Source organism: Papio anubis, chromosome 5 (genome assembly GCF_008728515.1).
Source record: "Papio anubis isolate 15944 chromosome 5, Panubis1.0, whole genome shotgun sequence".
In the NCBI taxonomy this organism is placed as follows: domain Eukaryota; kingdom Metazoa; phylum Chordata; class Mammalia; order Primates; family Cercopithecidae; genus Papio; species Papio anubis.
In genome coordinates this window covers 16,295,474-16,312,671 of record NC_044980.1, presented here as the reverse complement: position 1 = coordinate 16,312,671, position 17,198 = coordinate 16,295,474, and the positions used below count along the sequence as shown (strand labels likewise).

The 17,198-nt window shown below is 45.8% G+C and overlaps 1 protein-coding gene, 1 long non-coding RNA gene and 1 other non-coding gene across 4 annotated transcripts in view; 2 read left to right on the top strand and 1 right to left on the bottom strand.

Moving 5' to 3' along the window:
- Positions 1-10,964: 10,964 nt before the first annotated feature.
- Positions 10,965-11,071, top strand: LOC116275044. Its single transcript, XR_004184019.1, has one exon. It is a non-coding gene; the product is annotated as a U6 spliceosomal RNA (small nuclear RNA).
- Positions 11,072-13,449: 2,378 nt separating this feature from the next.
- LOC110743432 lies at positions 13,450-16,343 on the bottom strand. The gene is made up of 2 exons (XR_002522444.2): positions 16,031-16,343; positions 13,450-15,010 (listed from the first exon to the last, which is right to left on the bottom strand). It is a non-coding gene; the product is annotated as an uncharacterized LOC110743432 (long non-coding RNA).
- Positions 16,344-16,562: 219 nt separating this feature from the next.
- MYO10 (myosin X) overlaps positions 16,563-17,198 on the top strand; it is a 283,038-nt gene continuing 282,402 nt past the window's right edge. Inside the window, exon 1 of one of the 2 annotated variants that reach the window (XM_031666095.1) lies at positions 16,563-17,064. In XM_031666095.1, the coding sequence (XP_031521955.1) occupies positions 17,044-17,064 (21 nt within the window). In that variant the 5' untranslated portion in view covers positions 16,563-17,043. The remainder of the gene's footprint in view (positions 17,065-17,198) is intronic. The other variant, XM_031666096.1, reaches the window with a different exon arrangement.

Genomic DNA, 17,198 nt, shown 5'->3' with positions numbered 1-17,198 from the left:
AGGCTGTTGCCCGTAATCCCAGCAGTTTGGGAGGCCGAGGTAGGAAGATTGCTTGAGACCAGGATTTTGAGGCCAGCCTGGGCAACATAGGGAGACCATGTCTCTACAAAAATTTAAAAAATAAATCCAAGTGCAGTGGTGCACACCTCTGGTCCCAGCTACTTGGGAGGCTGACGTGGGAGGATCACTTGAGCCCAGGAGGTCAACGCTGCAGTAAGCAGTAAGCAGTGATTGCACTACTGCACTCCAGCCTGGACAACAGAGTGAGACCCTGTCTCAAAACACAACAAAAAACAAAACAAAACAAAAATAGAATAAACTGTGCTCCTGTTTATGAGTTTATGAATTCTCAGGGGAGATTCCACTTTTCACACCAAATCAAGGCCTACATTGACAAGTTTTTTTGTCAGGACGTTTGACAAGAGTTGGGGATTTTCAGTGCTGTGAATTTCTGAGGGTGTAGCCCCTTGAGGGTTCCTGCTTTAGGCAAGAATCTCAGCAGTGACTGAGACCTGGGCTCCTGTTCCTCATTCGCTGGGGAATCACTTGCTATTTGGGGTTTTGCCTTGACTTCCTTTGGGGCTTTTGTGGATTTCCCTTACCTTCTTCTGAGCTGATTTATAATGTTTTTAAGGACACTCTTTGGAGGAACAATTTTTGATTTACAGAAAAGTGGCAAAGATAGTACAGAGAGTTCCTTGTATTGTATTGACATCCTACATTTCCTTGGACCATTTGTCAAAACTGAGAAACTGACATGGGTACATCACCAAGAGCTAATCCCTAGATTGCACTCAGATTCCATTAGTTTTCCAAAAATGTCCTTTTTCTGTTCCAAGATCCCACCGTACATTTAGTCATCAGGTCTCCTTACCTTCCTTAGTATGTGACAGTTTCTCGATCCTTCTTCCTTACCTTTCCTTTCTTTCTTTCTCTTTTTTTTTTTTTTTTTGACAGAGTCTTACTCTGTCGCCAGGCTGGAGTGCAATGGCGCGATCTCGGCTCACTGCAACCTCTGCCTCCCAGGTTCAAGTGATTCTCCTGCCTCAGCCTCCTGAGTAGCTGGGACTACAAGCGCGTGCCATCACAACCAGCTAATTTTTTATTTTTAGTAGAGATGGGGTTTCACCATGTTGGCCAGGATGGTTTTGATCTCCTGACCTCGTGTTACACCTGCCTTAGCCTCCCAAAGTGCTGGGATTACAGGTGTGAGCCACTGTGCCCAGCCCCTTTCTTATTTTCAATGACCTTGACAATGTGAGGAATACTAGTCAGGCGTTTTGTAGAATGTCCCTTAATTTGGACATATGTGCACATATATGAATTTTATTTTTATGTATTTTTTTGAGACAGAGTCTCACTCTGTTGCCAGGCTGTAGTGCAATGGCACTATCTCAGCTCACTGCAACCTCCACCTTCGGGTTCTAGCGATTCTCCTGCCTCAGCCTCCTGAGTACTTGGGATTACAGGCGCCTGCCACCATGCCCGGTTAAATTTTGTATTTTTAGTAGAAACGAGGTTTCACCATATTGGCCAGGCTGGTCTCGAATTCCTGACCTAAAGTAATCTGCCCGCCACAGCCTACCAAAGTGCCATATATGAACTTTAAAGGATGCCTAGTGGTCATACTGAGGCTATTGAGGTGCATGGGGGAAGAAATTCTACCAAGTAATGCCACGTGGTGCTGGAAGAGGAAGTTTCTACTCTTGGATTCTACAAGTTACCCAATACGCCACACGTAAATTCATTTCCCCTTGAGTCTCACTTGGCTAAATAAAATAATAATAAATTTTTTAAAGTAAATTCATTTCCCCTCTTAAGTTTGCCAGGGTTGGTTTTTCTTGCTTAATTCAAAGAACCCAGTGACTAATTCGGAACCCCTAACGTATTACCCAGTTACTCTTCCCACAACCCCTGGCCCTGCCCCGTGTCCCCCCAACTCCCCTACCTCCCCTACCCCCCTCTTGTCTGTTTTCTGGTGACATAAAATTTATTACTTTTTTTTTTTTTTTTTTTTTGAGATGGAGTCTTGCTCTGTTGCCCAGGCTGAAGTGCAGTGGCCGGATCTCGGCTCACTGCAAGCTCCGCCTCCCGGGTTTACGTCATTCTCCTGCCTCAGCCTCCTGAGTAGCTGGGACTACAGGTGCCCGCCACCTCGCCCGGCTAGTTTTTGTATTTTTTAGTAGAGATGGGGTTTCACCATGTTAGCCAGGATGGTCTCCATCTCCTGACCTTGTGATCCGCCCGCCTCGGCCTCCCAAAGTGCTGGGATTACAGGCTTGAGCCACCGCGCCCGGCCTATTACATTCTTAATATTTTAAGATTCCTGCAAAACTCATCAGGACTTTTCCCATTTACATCATTCTCTGCACTTATTCAAATGCCAGCGTCAAGACCAGAGGTAGTTTTATGGTTTGCTGGGCTTTGCTTTCTGTTCACATTTCTCTGTTTGTTCTGGGGCAGTGTCTGGAACCAGGGAGCTTGGAATGGGAGGGTGGAGGCAGAATGAGTCTCAGCAGAACTCTATGGCTCAAGGGTTGAAGAGGCGTGGAGTTGTTTCCAACCAAGGTAAGTGGACAGGGTCAAAAAGAGAAAGCTGTGGGGGGGAAAGGTTTCCAGCCCAGGTGAGAGTGGTCCCAGCTACAAAGACACAAATTCACCTGCTTCCCCCGGCAGGCGGGCTGCCTCAAAGCACCCTGCCCCCAGCAGGCAGAACGCAAACCTTGGACCCAGTGAAACTTGTCCTAGTCATTGTCCTAACAAAGAGCAAATAGTTTTTCTTTTTCTCTTTTTTTTTTTTTTTTCTTTTTTGAGATTAGGTCTTGCTCTGTCACCCAGGCTGGAGTGCAGTGACGCGATCATAACTTACTGCAGCCTAAAACTCCTGGGCTCAAGCAATTCTTCCATCTCTACCTCTTCACTAATTTTTATTTTTATTTTTATTTTTTCGGTAGAGACAGGGTCTTGCTTTGTTGCCCAGGCTGGTGCTGAACTCCTGGACTCAAGCAATCTGCCCGCCTCAGCTTCCCAAAGTGCTGGGATTACAGGCATGAGCCACTGCTTCTGTCTGGGAACTGATATTTTTGTGCTTCCACTATGTGGCAGGCACTGCCTTGAAGAGTTTTACCTGTCTGATCTAATCCTCAAGATGCTGAGAAATAGGTGGAGGTAATTTCCCAGCTTTACAGTAAACAAAGTGCCAAGGACTGAGTTGCAGAGCTGGGAAGTCTGATTTTGAACCTAGTTCTGTCTTACACTGAAGTTTATGTCCTTTCCAGGCAAGACGGGGCAGAAGAAAGAGGGTAGCTTGAGAAACCTCATGGAGCTATAGGCCATAGGTCAACAGTGGGATCTTGGAAAATGAACTTGAATTCTGTGAGTGGAGGTTTCCCCATGTATAAAATGGGTAGAATGAAACCTCCCTCACTGGGCTGACATGAACTTGAAAGAATATGATACAGGCCGGGCGCGGTGGCTCACACCTGTAATCCCACCACTTTGGGAGGCCGAGGTGGGTGGATCACGAGGTCAGGAGATCGAGACCATCCTGGCTAACATGGTGAAACCCCGTCTCTACTAAGAATACAAAAAAATTAGCCAGGTATAGTGGTGTGTGCCTGTAGTCCCAGCTACTCAGGAGGCTGAGGCAGGAGAATAGCATGAACCCGGGAGGTGGGGCTTGCAGCGAGCCGAGATCACGTCACTGCACTCCAGCCTGGGTGACAGAGTGAGACTCCATCTCACAAAAGAAAATAAAAAGAATGTAATGCAAGAGAAGCATGCAGAGCAGTGCCTGGCATAATGCTAGCTCTTCTTAACATACTGTAGCCTTGGCCTGGTGCGGTGGCTCACATCTGTCATCACAGCACTTTGGGAGGCCGAGATGGGCAGATTGCTTTAGATCAGGAGTTCGAGACCAGCCTGGCCAACATGGTGAAACCCTGTCTCTACTAAAAACACAAAAAATTACCTGGGCGTGGTGGCACATGCCTGTAATCCCAGCTACTCAGGAGGCTGAGGCAGGAGAATTGCTTGAACCCAGGAGGCGGTGGTTGCAGTGAGCTGGGATAGTGCCACTGCACTCCAGCCTGGGCAACAAAGTGAGACTCTGTCTCAAAAAAAAAAAGTGTGTATATATATATATATATACACACACACACACACACACACACACACACACAAACACACATATACTGCAGCCTTTATAATGAATAGTAATACTAGGAGCAGGAGTAGTATTCTTAGGTTTGCACTCAAGTCTTTCAGTTGACAATGCTGTCATTCCTTTGTTCCCACTCTTTTATTTATATAATAGCCACAGGCATTGTGGGTGCCGAGGACACAGTAGAGAATAAAACAGACAAATTTTCTGCTCTCAAGGAGCTGACTTCCTAACTTTTCCCTATTACATTTCCCTGAAAATAAACACAATTATACTTCCCTGACAATAAACACAGTGTATTTGTCTGTTCTTGCACTGCTATGAAGAAATACCTGAGACTGGGTAATTTATACAGAAAGAGTTTATTTTATATATTTATTTTTTTGAGATAGAGTCTCACTCTTATTGCCCAGGCTGGAGTGCAGTGGCACGATCTCGGCTCACTGCAACCTCCACCTCCTGAGTTCAAGCAATTCTCCTGCCTCAGCCTCCTGAGTAGCTGGGACTACAGGCATGTGCCACCACGCCCGGCTAATTTTTGTATTTTTTAGTAGAGATGGGGTTTCACCATGTTGGCAAGGCTGGTCTCGAACTCCTGACCTTGAGTGATCTGCCCACCTCAGGTGATCCGCCCGCCTTGGCCTCCCAAAGTGCTGGGATTATAGGCGTGAGCCACTGTGCCCGGCCAAGAAAAGAGGTTTAATTGGCTCAGGGTTCTACAGGCTGTACAGGAAGCATGGCAGCATCTACTTCTGGGGAGGCCTCAGAGAGCTTTTACCCAGGAAGGCAAAGCAGGAGCAGGTGTCTTACATGGCAGGAGCAGGACCAAGGTGGACGGGGTACATGACATGGCACACACTTTTCTTTTTTTTTTTTTTTTTTTTTTTTTTGAGACAGAGTCTCACTCTCTTGCCCAGGCTGGAGTGCAGTAGGTGCGATCTTGGCTCACTGAAACCTCTGCCTCCCGGTTTCAAGCAATTCTCCTGCCTCAGCCTCCTGAGTAGCTGGGAATTAGAGGCATGTGCCACCACATCTGGTTAATTTTTGTATTTTTAGTAGACGTGAAGTTTCACCATGTTGGCCAGGTTAGTTTTGAACTCCTGACCTCAAGTGATCGGCTTGCCTCAGCATCCCAAAGTGCTGGGATTGCAGGCATGAGCCACTGCACCTGGCCTGTGCCATACACTTCCCCCTCTACCGCCCGAGATGGAGTCTAGCTATGTCACCCAGGCTGGAGTGCAGTGGCGCGATCTCGGCTCACTCCAACCTCCACCACCCGGGTTCAAGCGATTCTCCTGCCTCAGCCTCCTGAGTAGCTGGGATTACAGGCACCTGCCACCACACCAACCTAATTTTTGTATTTTTAGTAGAGACGGGGTTTCACTGTGTTGGCCAGACTGGTCTGGAAGTCTTGACCTCGTGATCCACCCACCTCGGCCTCCCAAAGTGCTGGGATTATAAGAGTGAGCCACCATGCTCAGCCTTTGTCACACACTTTTAAACAACCTGATATCACAAGACCTCACTCACTATCTCAACACAGTACCAGGGGAAAATCTGCCCCTATGATCCAATCACCCCACCAGGCCCCACCTCCAACACTGGAGATTACAATTTGACATAAGATTTGGGTGGAGATACAGGTTCAAACCATGTCACATGAAAACACTATAAACAAGTAACCGGGGATCAGCACACCTCTTCTTAAATGAAGAGACAATAAATACTTGTTAGACTTTGAAGGCCATATGGTCTCTGTTGCAACTACTCAACTCTGCCATCAGAGTGAAAAACAGTCTTGAGGCCGGGCGTGGTGGCTCAAGCCTGTAATCCCTGCACTTTGGGAGGCCAAGACGGGCGGATCACGAGGTCAGGAGATCGAGACCATCCTGGCTAACAAGGTGAAACCTCGTCTCTACTAAAAAATACAAAAAACTAGCTGGGCGAGGGGGTGGGCACCTGTAGTCCCAGCTACTCAGGAGGCTGAGGCAGGAGAATGGCATAAACCTGGGAGGCAGAGCTTGCAGTGAGCTGAGATCCGGCCACTGCACTCCAGCCTGGGTGACAGAGCGAGACGCCGTCTCAGAAAAAAAAAAAAAAAAAAAAAAAAAAGGCCACAATGGAAAACAGTCCGGCAGTTCCTCAAAAAGTTAAACATAGAATTACCATGTAATTCAGCAATTCCACTTCTAAGTATATTCCCCAAATAATTGAAAACAGGTACATGAATGTTCATAATAGCACTATTGACAGTAGCCCCAAAGGGAAAACAACCCAAATGTCCATCAACTGACGAATGGATTTTAAAAATGAGTTATATTCATATAATGCAAGGGTATCCAATCTTTTGGCTTCCTTGGGCTGCACTGGAAGAAAAATTGTCTAGGGTCACACATAAAATACACTAACGATATAGCTGATGAGTTAAAAAAAAATTGCAAAAAAAAAATCTCATAATGTTTTAGGAAAGTTTACAAATTTTTGTTGGGTGGTATTCAAAGCTATCTTGGGTCACAGGTTGGACAAGCTTGATATAATGGAATATTACTCAGGCAATAAAAAGGAATGAAGTTACAACATGGATGAACCTTGCAAACACTATACTGAACGAAAGAAGCCAGTTTAAAAGGTCACCTATTGCATGATTCCATTCACATGAAATATCCAGAATAGGCAAATCCACAAAGACAGAAAGCAAATGAGTGGTTAATGGAGGCTAGGGGTTGACAGGAATCAGAGAAGTAACAAGCATTGGTTTACTCTTGGAAGGATGAAAATATTCTAGAACTAGAGAGTGGTGATGCTTGTACAACACTGTGAATGTACCAAATGCCACTGAATGGTACACTTGAGAATGGTAAATTTGGAGTTATGTGAATTTTACCCTTCCCTCTCCCCTCAGTAGCCACAGATTCCTTGCAATTCCTTCCATCAAGAGAGTCTGGGATCTGGGCCAAGCACCATGGCTCACGCCTGAAATCACAGCACTTTGGAAGGCCAAAGCAGGCAGATTGCTTGAGTCAGGAGTTCGAGACCATCCTGGCCAACACGGTGCAACACTGTCTTTACTAAAAATACAAAAAAGAAAAAAAAAAAAAAAGAAAAATTAGCCAGGCATGGTGGACTAAGGCAGGAGAATCGCTTGAACCCGGAAGGCCACTGTACTCCAGCTTGGGTGACAGGGTGAGAACCTGTCTCAAAAAAAAAAAGAAAAAGGAAAAAGAGTCTGGGGTCTGAGATCTGGGGTCTGGGCTGGCTTTATGTCAGGTTTTGACCAATTAAATATGGCAGAAGCAACTGCACAAGTTCTCGAAAGGTCTTGCAACTTTTGCTGTCACCCTAATGCACTCCTGAGACTGTCGTGGTGTAAAGAAAGGCCACGTGGAGAGAGTGAACCAGCTATCCAAGCATCCCCGTGAGCTCCTGTGCCTGTGTGAGAGGCCATCCTAGATCACAAGACACAGCCAAGCAGCTAACTGACAAGTCACCCGAGAGAGCCCAGATAACAGCACAGAGGTCAAGCCCCATCAAGCCACAGAATTGTGAGAAATAACAAGTCATTGTCTTTAGCCACTTAGTTTTAGGTGGCTTGTTACGCAAAAACAGACAACTAACACAAAGAGTATGTCACTATGCACATTTACCATAGTTTGCTTAACCAATCTCCTTCTGAGAGGCTTTTAGGTTGTGTCCAGGTTTTTAACTTTTCTTTTTTCTTTCTTTCTTTTTTTTGAGACAGAATTTCACTCGTCGCCCAAGCCGGAGTGCAAAGGCGCGATCTCGGCTCACTGTAACCTCTGCCTCCTGGGTTCAAGCAATTCTCCTGCCCCAGCCTCTCGGGTAGCTGGGATTACTGGCACGCGCCACCAGGCCCAGCAAATTTTTTTGGTATTTTTAGTAGAGACGGGGTTTTACCATGTTGGCTAGGCTGGTCTCCAACTTCTGACCTTCAGGTGATCTGCCTGTCCTGGCCTCCCAAAGTGCTGGGATGACAGGCGTGAGCTACCGCGCTCAGCCAGGTTTTTAACTTTTCTAAACAATTTTATCCTGGATATTCTTATATAAACAACTCTGTGCACTTAACCGATTTTTCCTAATACTTCAGCAGCACACACTTGCATTTGATGGAAGCTCTGGAAATAAAAAATCCAAAAATATTCTCAACGCATTCCAGAAGCAAAATTAATAGTGGTGATTTCAGGCAATTTTCAGTGGGGAAAACAAAGCCTCACTAACAAGAGTTTGCATAAAATTGGCCCTGTGATGAACCCCATGAATCTTAGTCCCAACTTTCTTGGATGGCCAGCCTCTTGTTTTGTATCGCTCTTCAGTGCATATTATTTTTGTTTTGTTTTGTATTGCTTCCCTTTGGGTGGGTGGGATCCCTGGAGATGTACATAATTTGATTTTAAAAACTATGAGAACATACCTCTGCCATGACCTGAGCCACTGAAACTGATGCTCTGAGTCTCCCTGGTCTCCTCATAGTTTGTTTTCTAGATTAAACCCATGAATGAGGGTATTGATCAATAAAACCGAAGTCACATATATACAGCAAGGAAGGCTTTGATGGGGATAGACTTGCCTGTGTATAAGATCATCAAAATATTTATGGCAGCTCTGAAAGACAGATACCCTCTCATTATGGTGACTGAATTACGACTATTCCATTAATAAATATAGGGAAGTTGATAGAAGCTGATGGGAGAGTGAAGAAGGTTTTGAAGTGTGAGAAGAACCTCACTAGGAAAAATTCAACAAAGGGTTGGAAATGTAGTTGGGATTTCTTCTTCTTGTTCTTTTTCTTTTCTTTTTCCTTCTTTTTTTTTTTTTTTTTTTTTTGAGACAGGGTCTGGCTCTGTGGCCCAGGCTAGAATGCAGTGGTGCTATCTCCACTTACTGCAACCTCCAACTCCCAGGCTCAAGTGATCCTCCCAAGTAGCTGGGACTAACAGGCATGCACCACCACACCTAGCTAATTTTGTTGTTGCTGTTGTTGTTGTAGAGATGGCGTTTTTCTTTGTTGCCCAAGCTAGTCTCAAACTGCTAAGCTCAAGCAATCCACCTGCCTCAGTCTCCCAAAGTGCTAGGATTACAGGGATGAGCCACTGTGCCTGGCCTGTGGCTGGGACTTCTTACAGCTTGAGTTATAGATTTGGGGATCATTTATGAAGATATGGCAGGTGAAGTACAGAGAATTAATGGTGAGAACATAAGAATGGGGGGGAAGAACACGTGCTCGGGATCCATCATACTTCGGAGGGAGAAGGAGAAGAGGAGCCTGCAAGGGGGAGAAAGTGGTCAAAGAGATGGGAGAGCCAAACAAATGGAAGGTCACAAAAGCTAAAAAGAACCAGCTTCATGATTTGTGGCACCCTGTGCAAAATGAAAAGGCAGAGCCCTTTGTTCAACAACTATTAAGAATATTGGCTGGGCATAGTGGCTCATGCCTGTAATCCCAGCACTTTGGGAGACTGAGGCAGGGGGATCACCTGAGGTTAGGAGTTGGAGACCAGCCTGGGCAACATGGCGCAAACCCATCTCTACTAAAAATACAAAAAATTAGCCTGGCGTGGTGGCGGGCGCCTGTAATCCCAGCTACTCGGGAGGCTGAGGCAGGAGAACTGTTTGAACTGGGGAGGTTGCAGTGAGCCGAGATTGCGCACCCTTGCACTTCAGCCTGGGCAACGAGTAAAATTCTGTCTGGGAAAAAAAAAAAACAAACAGGCTGGGCGCAGCGGCTCACACCTGTAATCCCAGCACTTTGGGAGGCCGAGGCGGGCGGATCACAAGGTCAGGAGATCGAGATCATCCTGGCTAACACGGTGAAACCCCGACTCTACTAAAAATAGAAAAAATTAGCCGGACATGATGGCGGGCGCCTGTATTCCCAGCTACTCGGGAGGCTGAGGCAGGAGAATGGCGTGAACCCGGGAGGCGGAGCTTGCAGTGAGCCAAGACTCTGCCACTGCACTCCAGACTGGGCCACAGAACCAGACTCCGTCTTGAAAAAAAAAAAAAAAAAAAAATGCCAGGCGCGGTGACACAAGCCTGTAATCTCAGCACTTTAGGAGGTTGAGGTGGGCAGCTCATGAGGTCAGGAGATGGAGACAATCCTTATTAACAAAAACCCCGTCTCTATTAAAAATACAAAAAATTAGCCGGGCGTTGTGGCATGTGCCTGTCGTCCCAGCTACTCGGGATACTGAGGCAGGAGAGTCACTTGAACCCAGGAGGTGGAGGGTGCAATGAGCCAAGATCACACCATTGCACTCTAGCCTGGGCGACAGAGCAAGGCTCCGTCTCAAAACAAAACAAAACAAAACAAAACAAAATATATATATATATTAGATTGGGTGTGGTGGCTCATGCCTGTAATCCCAGCACTTTGGGAGGCCGAGGCGAGTGGATCACTTGAGGTCAGGAGTTCGAGAGCAGCCCGGACAACATGGTAAAACCTCATCTCTAGTAAAAATACAGAAATTAGCTGGGTATAGTGGCACGTGCCTGTAATCCTAGCTACTTGGGAGGCTGAGGCTTAAGAATCGCTTGAACCCAGGGGGTGGAGGTGGTTGCAGTAAGCGGAGATCATGCCACTGCATTCCTGCCTGGGTGACAGAGTGAGACTCAGTCTCATTTAAAAAAAAAAAAAAAATTAATGGCCATTGCAGTGGCTCCACACCTGTAATCCCAGTGTTTTGGGAGGCCAAGGTGGGAGGATCTCTTGAGGCCAGGAGTTCAAGGTTGCAGTCAGCTATGATTGTGCCACTGTACCCTCTGTCTCTAAAATAAAAATTCTTTTGTGCTCACTTCGGCAGCATATATACTAAAATTAAAGCAAGACAGAGAAGATGAGCATGGCCCCTGCTCAAGGATGACACACAAATTCATGAAGTGTTTTATATTTTTAAATAATGTAAATATACATATTGAAAACTTTTCAGGCCAGTCACGGTGGCTCATGCCTGTAATCCCAGCACTTTGGGAGGCCGAGGCAGGTGGATCACCCGAGGTCAGGAATTTGAGATCAGCCTGGCTAACATGGTGAAACCCTGTCTCTACTAAAAATACAAATAATTAACTGGGCGTGGTGGCAGGCGCCTGTAGTTCCAGCTACTCAGGAGTCTGAGGCAGGAGAATCACTTGAACCCAGGAGGCAGAGGCTGCAGTGAGTGGAGATCACGCCATTGCACTCCAGCTTGGGCAACAGGAGTGAAACTTGGTCTCAAGAAAATAAAATAAAATAATGTATGTATGTATTTACTTATTTTTGAGACTGAGTCTCGCTCTGTCACCCAGGCTAGAGTGCAGTGGCGCAAACTTGGCTCACTGCAAGCTCTGCCTCCCGGGTTCACGCCATTCTCCTGCCTCAGCGCCTCGAGTAGCTGGGACTACAGGCACCCAGCTAATTTTTTGCATTTTTAGTAGAGATGGGGTTTAATTGTGTTAGTCAGGATGGTCTCGATTTTCCTACCTTGTGATCCGCTCGCCTTGGCCTCCCAAAGTGCTGGGATTATAGGCATGAGCTACCATGCCCGGCAATTATTTTCATTTTTAATTATTATCAGTACATAATGCGTATATTTAGGGGGTACATGTAATGTGTGGATACAGGCATACAATATGTAATAATTGCATTATTTGTAATTGTGATCAGGGTATTCATCGCCTCAAGGATTTGTCTTTTCTTTGTGTTATGGACATTATAATTCCACCCTTTCAGTTATTTAAAAATATGCAATAAATTATTGTTGCTATAGTCACCCTGTTGTGCTATCAAATACTAGTTCTTCATTCATCCTATTAAGAAAAAGTTGTATTTGCTGTCATCTGATGCCTAACAAAAAAATAAGTAAATAAATACATAAAATAATTTGAAGATAGGAACAACAGAATATTAAACCATGCCTGAGGAGCTTAGGGCTCTGTGCAGTTAACTATATGGGTTGCACACCTATGAAGCTTGCCCTGAAGCTAAGAAGTTAGAGAATTTTTAAAGAGGGGATGTCAAGGAGAGTGAAATTGGAGAACAGGCTGTTGAATTTGATGATCTGAGGTTACAGTGACTTTCAAGAGAGTAGGGTGGGGGACAAAAATCAGATCATGAGGGGTTTAAGGGTTGATTGCTTGATGAAGTACAGCAGCGAAAAGTTGGGCATTTGAAGAGAGATGGTCCAGTAGTTCAGAGAGCAATTGGGTTAACGAGCAGCTGTTTTCAAACAGAGCCAACACAATCATGTTTATTGGCTTGGATACTGAGCGGGAAAGGCTGAAGATGCAAGCAAGAGGAGTAAGGGAGGACACAAGGTTTGGAAGTGGCAAACATGTTGCGATTAACAATAATGGTAGAGAGATGATAAACTTTACAGTCAGTCTCTGAACCACCCTGGAGTAATGGAAGAGAGAGGGTCATAAAAGCACAAAAACATCCAGAAAGAAAGCAAGATGTCAAACACAGCTCCAAGTGGGCTTAATCATTAGGGAGCTTTTCAGGGTTTCAGGGATTTTTGTACTTTTATCTTTATTATACGCAACAGGACCAGCCCCAAACATGAAAACTGATTAATTTGTGAAACTAACACTCCATGATTTTTGTAGGATATCACCTGTAGGAGGCATTCTTGCTGTAGTTTGAAGTGATGGGGATTTAGTTAGCATTAACTGTCCATCACAGGCTCTCTGATGAGGTGAATGACATCCTGGCCCTAGCTCATCTTGTAGAGAAATACGACTGCTGGCAGAAATGAGTTCTTCCAATGTCTTATCCCCATTTCAGTTCTATGTTTATTCTTCTGTTCTTAATTGTATTACAATGTGAAACATTTCAGGTATTTTCCCCAAAATGTGTTCTGTTGAAACCACCTACAGTTGTTTTCAATTTCAGCAGGAAAAAAAAAAAAATTCTCTTGAGGATTTCTGAATTCTAAGTTATGAGAAATAAAAGAAGCACTTGTGTAAAAATTTAAAGCACATTAAAAAAAATTCCCTTTTGTTTGTCCGAGAAGACAAAAACATTTGATGTTTTAAACATCCAAGAGGGTGAGCCCAAAGCATGGACTGCCATTTAGTTAAGCATGAAAGGACTTTAGAATTGTCAGTTATTAACTTCTAATTTGTGTGAAAGAAACTTTGAGAACTTTCCCTTTCTGAAACTAGTAATTAAGCCATTATCCTAACAGGCGCAATTAAGGGGTGAGTATTTAATAATAATTTTTAAAAAAAGATAATGGAAAAGACTCTACACCCCAAGACACATCAAGACAAGGAATGGCAGCAGCAGCAACAACAAAAGGAACTCAATTTGAATTCACAAAGGAAATTAGACAACCCGTTTCAACTAAAAACAAACTGTTGGTGGAGAACAAAAACAGAAGATTGTTACTACTTAACTCACAAATATACATATGCAACTCTCTCTTTCACTGGGGAAATGATCCAATCAGTATTAAAATTTTGTTGACTGTGGATTAATGTATGCCACTAAATAAGATAATTTAACTTGAGCTTTTGGGGTGTTTTATTTTGAAAATGTCATACTCTCAGTCTGGAAGACAGGTAGGACAGTTGAGACGGACCTTTGCCTCACAGAAACGCACTCATCCTCCTATTATTACCATGCTTGTGCCTCTGTCACTTCTCAGAGGGCAGGGTTTAATCGTTTTAGCCTAAACTGCTTTGTCCAGTGATTAGCACAACTCTCTCAGAGGAAGCACTTAAATTTTAAGAAATGGTAACAAGAGTGGATATTCTTAGAAATCTATTGATTTAAAACGCTTCCCAGTCTCTGTCCAATCCCGTCAAAGCCCTTATAAATTTAACATGCTGCTTTTTAACAACTGATTCAACCCAAATACTTGAGGGTTAGATATCTTATTTAGAACATGCATTTTGCTGTTCAGCAAGTAAGAGTCTTGCTGCCACAGCTTATCTTACTCCTTTTTGAGAATATGGGGATATACAGAAAAGCTGATGAATTCTGATAACCTAAAGTGGCGATTTGCAAACTCTGAACTGGTTATCTGGGTGCAAATTCTTTCAATATAATCCACAGGTAAAGAAATAAAAAATGCAAATTCTTAGGTAATCAATTTGCCACAGAGATTAGGAGTCAGTTTTTTTTTTTTTCTTTTTAGCAACTGATAAGGTGATCTAGGGGTCAACATTTATAAAACATTGATGTAAGTTTTTAAAAAAAAAAAAAACTTTTTTTACCCTGTTAACTTATGATGTAAGCTTTTTGAAGAAATAAAATGATTCAGTAAAATCTAAACTTTACATATTGGATCTGGCTCACGATTCTTTGTGAGTCAAATTGGGGGCCAATTATTAACAATATCTTCTTAATTGTCAGGAAAATCACTTTTAAAAAATTAGTAGACTTTAAAAAAAACAGTTTTAGGCTTACATACAAATTGGGCAAAAAGTACAGAGACTGTTCATAGACTCCTAGCCCCTCACCCTCACTTGTCCCTATTATTAACATGTTGCATTAGTGTGGTACATTTGCTATAACTGACGAGCTGGTATGGAAAGTGACTCCTGAAATGACATGGCAAGGTTGCCTAACGTATCAGTGGCTGGGCTGATGCTGGGAACAAAGTCACACCCACACTCTCACTTCAACAATCTCCCTGGTAATTTCTCTGGCAGAGATGTTGTGTGCAGATTAATACCATAATGACTGTAATTGTTCTGCTCCAGTATCTGAACACCAGTGGTTGCAGGACCTATTCGACTAAGCACTTTGATTGGTGCCTGGGATTGTTGGTATTTCTCCTGACTCCATCTTCACTTTCCTTGTCACCTTGGACACAAGCTTTAATGGCTCAGAGCCTTAAGCGTGTAAACCTGTGAAACAGAACAACATTGCACAATATTAACTAATTTACACCTTGACTCTATCTAAAGGGAAGTGAGGTGGGAGCAATGATATTGACGGTGAAGAACTGGACTGGCATAAGTTACAAACATGCTTGACTTTCTCCATAAGGATTACAGAAGGATGTTTCATTCATTCATTCATTCATTCATTCATGCTGTAAGACAGCCTGGGGATACTCATTTTAAAGCACAGTCCTTCCCGCAAGGAGCCACTATTCTCCCAACTGTGTATAAGAAGGACACCAAGAGAAAGACCCTTATAACATTATATAGGTTCCCCAACTGTCTTAGGAATGAATCCTAGAGTGGGCATCTAGCCCAGTGCTTAGGGGGAGCTTGGGTGGGGTGAGTGGAGTAGCATCTTTGGGAAGGGTTCCTTCCCCTGGAAGATGTGACTTTGTGAGCTGAGTTTTAAAGGTTGAGTAGCAGTTGGCAAATTCCCTGGAGAGAGCATCTCAACTCTTTTGTAGTGAAGAACCAGCCATTTTTGTTCCCAGTCCGCCAGGTACCAATACACTGCGGCGCCAGGTGTGACTCACCACGTGAGTCTGACAACACCCAAACTGGTTTATACTCGGTTCAAAGAGTCCACTGATCATGTGCTTGGATGTCGTGGTATTATTACATTGCTACAAAAGTTTACTCTTAATTTCTCTACTTGTTACAGACAAGCCTTCGTTCAGCACAGGACCAGATAGCATCTGATGGGCACCTGGAAGCCTGTTAGAAAAGCAGATTGTTCCAGCCTGCGTTCTAACAAGGTCTCCAGGTGACCCTCGCACAGCATAAAGTTAAAAGAACTGCCCTAGAGGAAACGGGACTCAGTACCAGGTGGGTTTGATCATTCATCCATCTCAGTGCCATCTGCTATCTCTGCTTCCTTGAGGTTTAGGAAAAGGGTCACATTTTTAAAGGTGATATTGGCCACGTCCCCTTCCAGTTTCAAAACTGCATTTCCCCGCTGTTAGGCAAACGTCTTATGCAAACCCGACTGCAGGAGAGAAACTCAACACGGGAATGCAACTTCCAGAAATTCTGATTAGCCTCCGTCTTCCCCTTTGATCTGGCCCCGCAGCCCGGGCAGCTCCGCTGACCGCGCTTCCTTCCCCGAGATCGCTCGTCTGCCGGGCTGCATTAATGAGATCCGTGTTGAGCCGGTTCCAGGGTCTGCTAAACATCAAAGGCACAAAAGAAGCCCCTAGTTCCTTCTCCCCCTCCCGTCTAAGTGATTATTTAGTCTCTCTCTGCAGAGGGAAGAGTCAAATCCCCCGCCCACGCCGAGATGGGGAGACCTGGAGAAACACGCGGCCCCCTCCGGAGTCCGCTACAGAGCCTGCGGCTGCTTGGGGTGTAGAGTGGGCGGGGCCTGGGTGGTAATGGGGCGGGGCGCTCCGCCCGGGCGGGGCCAGACGGTGTGGAAGCGCGGGCGGGGTTGGCGGAGGGCCAAGCTCCTGGGGCGGGGCCGGGTGCGGGAGGGCGGGGCCGGGTGCGGGAGGGCGGGGCGAGGTCGCCGGGCTGCAGTCCCGCGGGCGAGAGCTGGCTGAGCCGCGGCGCGGGACTGCTCACCTCCGGAGCGCTCGCGCGGGGATCGCGTCTCCGGCTCACTTTGCGGCCCGCTGTCCTCCTGCCCGCCTCGAGGGTCCCCGGCCGGAGCGCAGAGGGAGGGGGCCGCGCTCGCCAGCACCCCGCCGCCCTCCCCCGCTTGGGGGAAGAATGTGCCACCAGCTGTTCTCCGCTCGCGAGCGCTGCGCCCAGTAGTGAGGAACTTGGAGGAAGAAGAGACAAAGGCTGCCGTCGGGACGGGCGAGTTAGAGACTTGGGTTTGGGCGAACAAAAGGTGAGAAGGACAAGAAGGGACGGGGCAATGGCAGCGGGGGAGCCCCGCGGGCGCGCGTTCCCAAGAGTGGCGCCGTGACACGCATGGTTTCCCCGGACCCGCGGCGGCGCTGACTTCCGCGAGCCGGAGCGGCACTCGGTAAATCCGGGACTGCGCTGGAACAATGGATAACTTCTTCACCGAGGTGAGTGCGCTCCCAGTCCGACCTGGCCTTCGGAGCCCAGGGAAGGAGGCGACTGCCCACCACGCCGCGCGCCCTGGGTACTTTTCCCTGAGCCCGGGAGGGCGCAACTTTCTGGGAGTCTCCAGAAAACACCC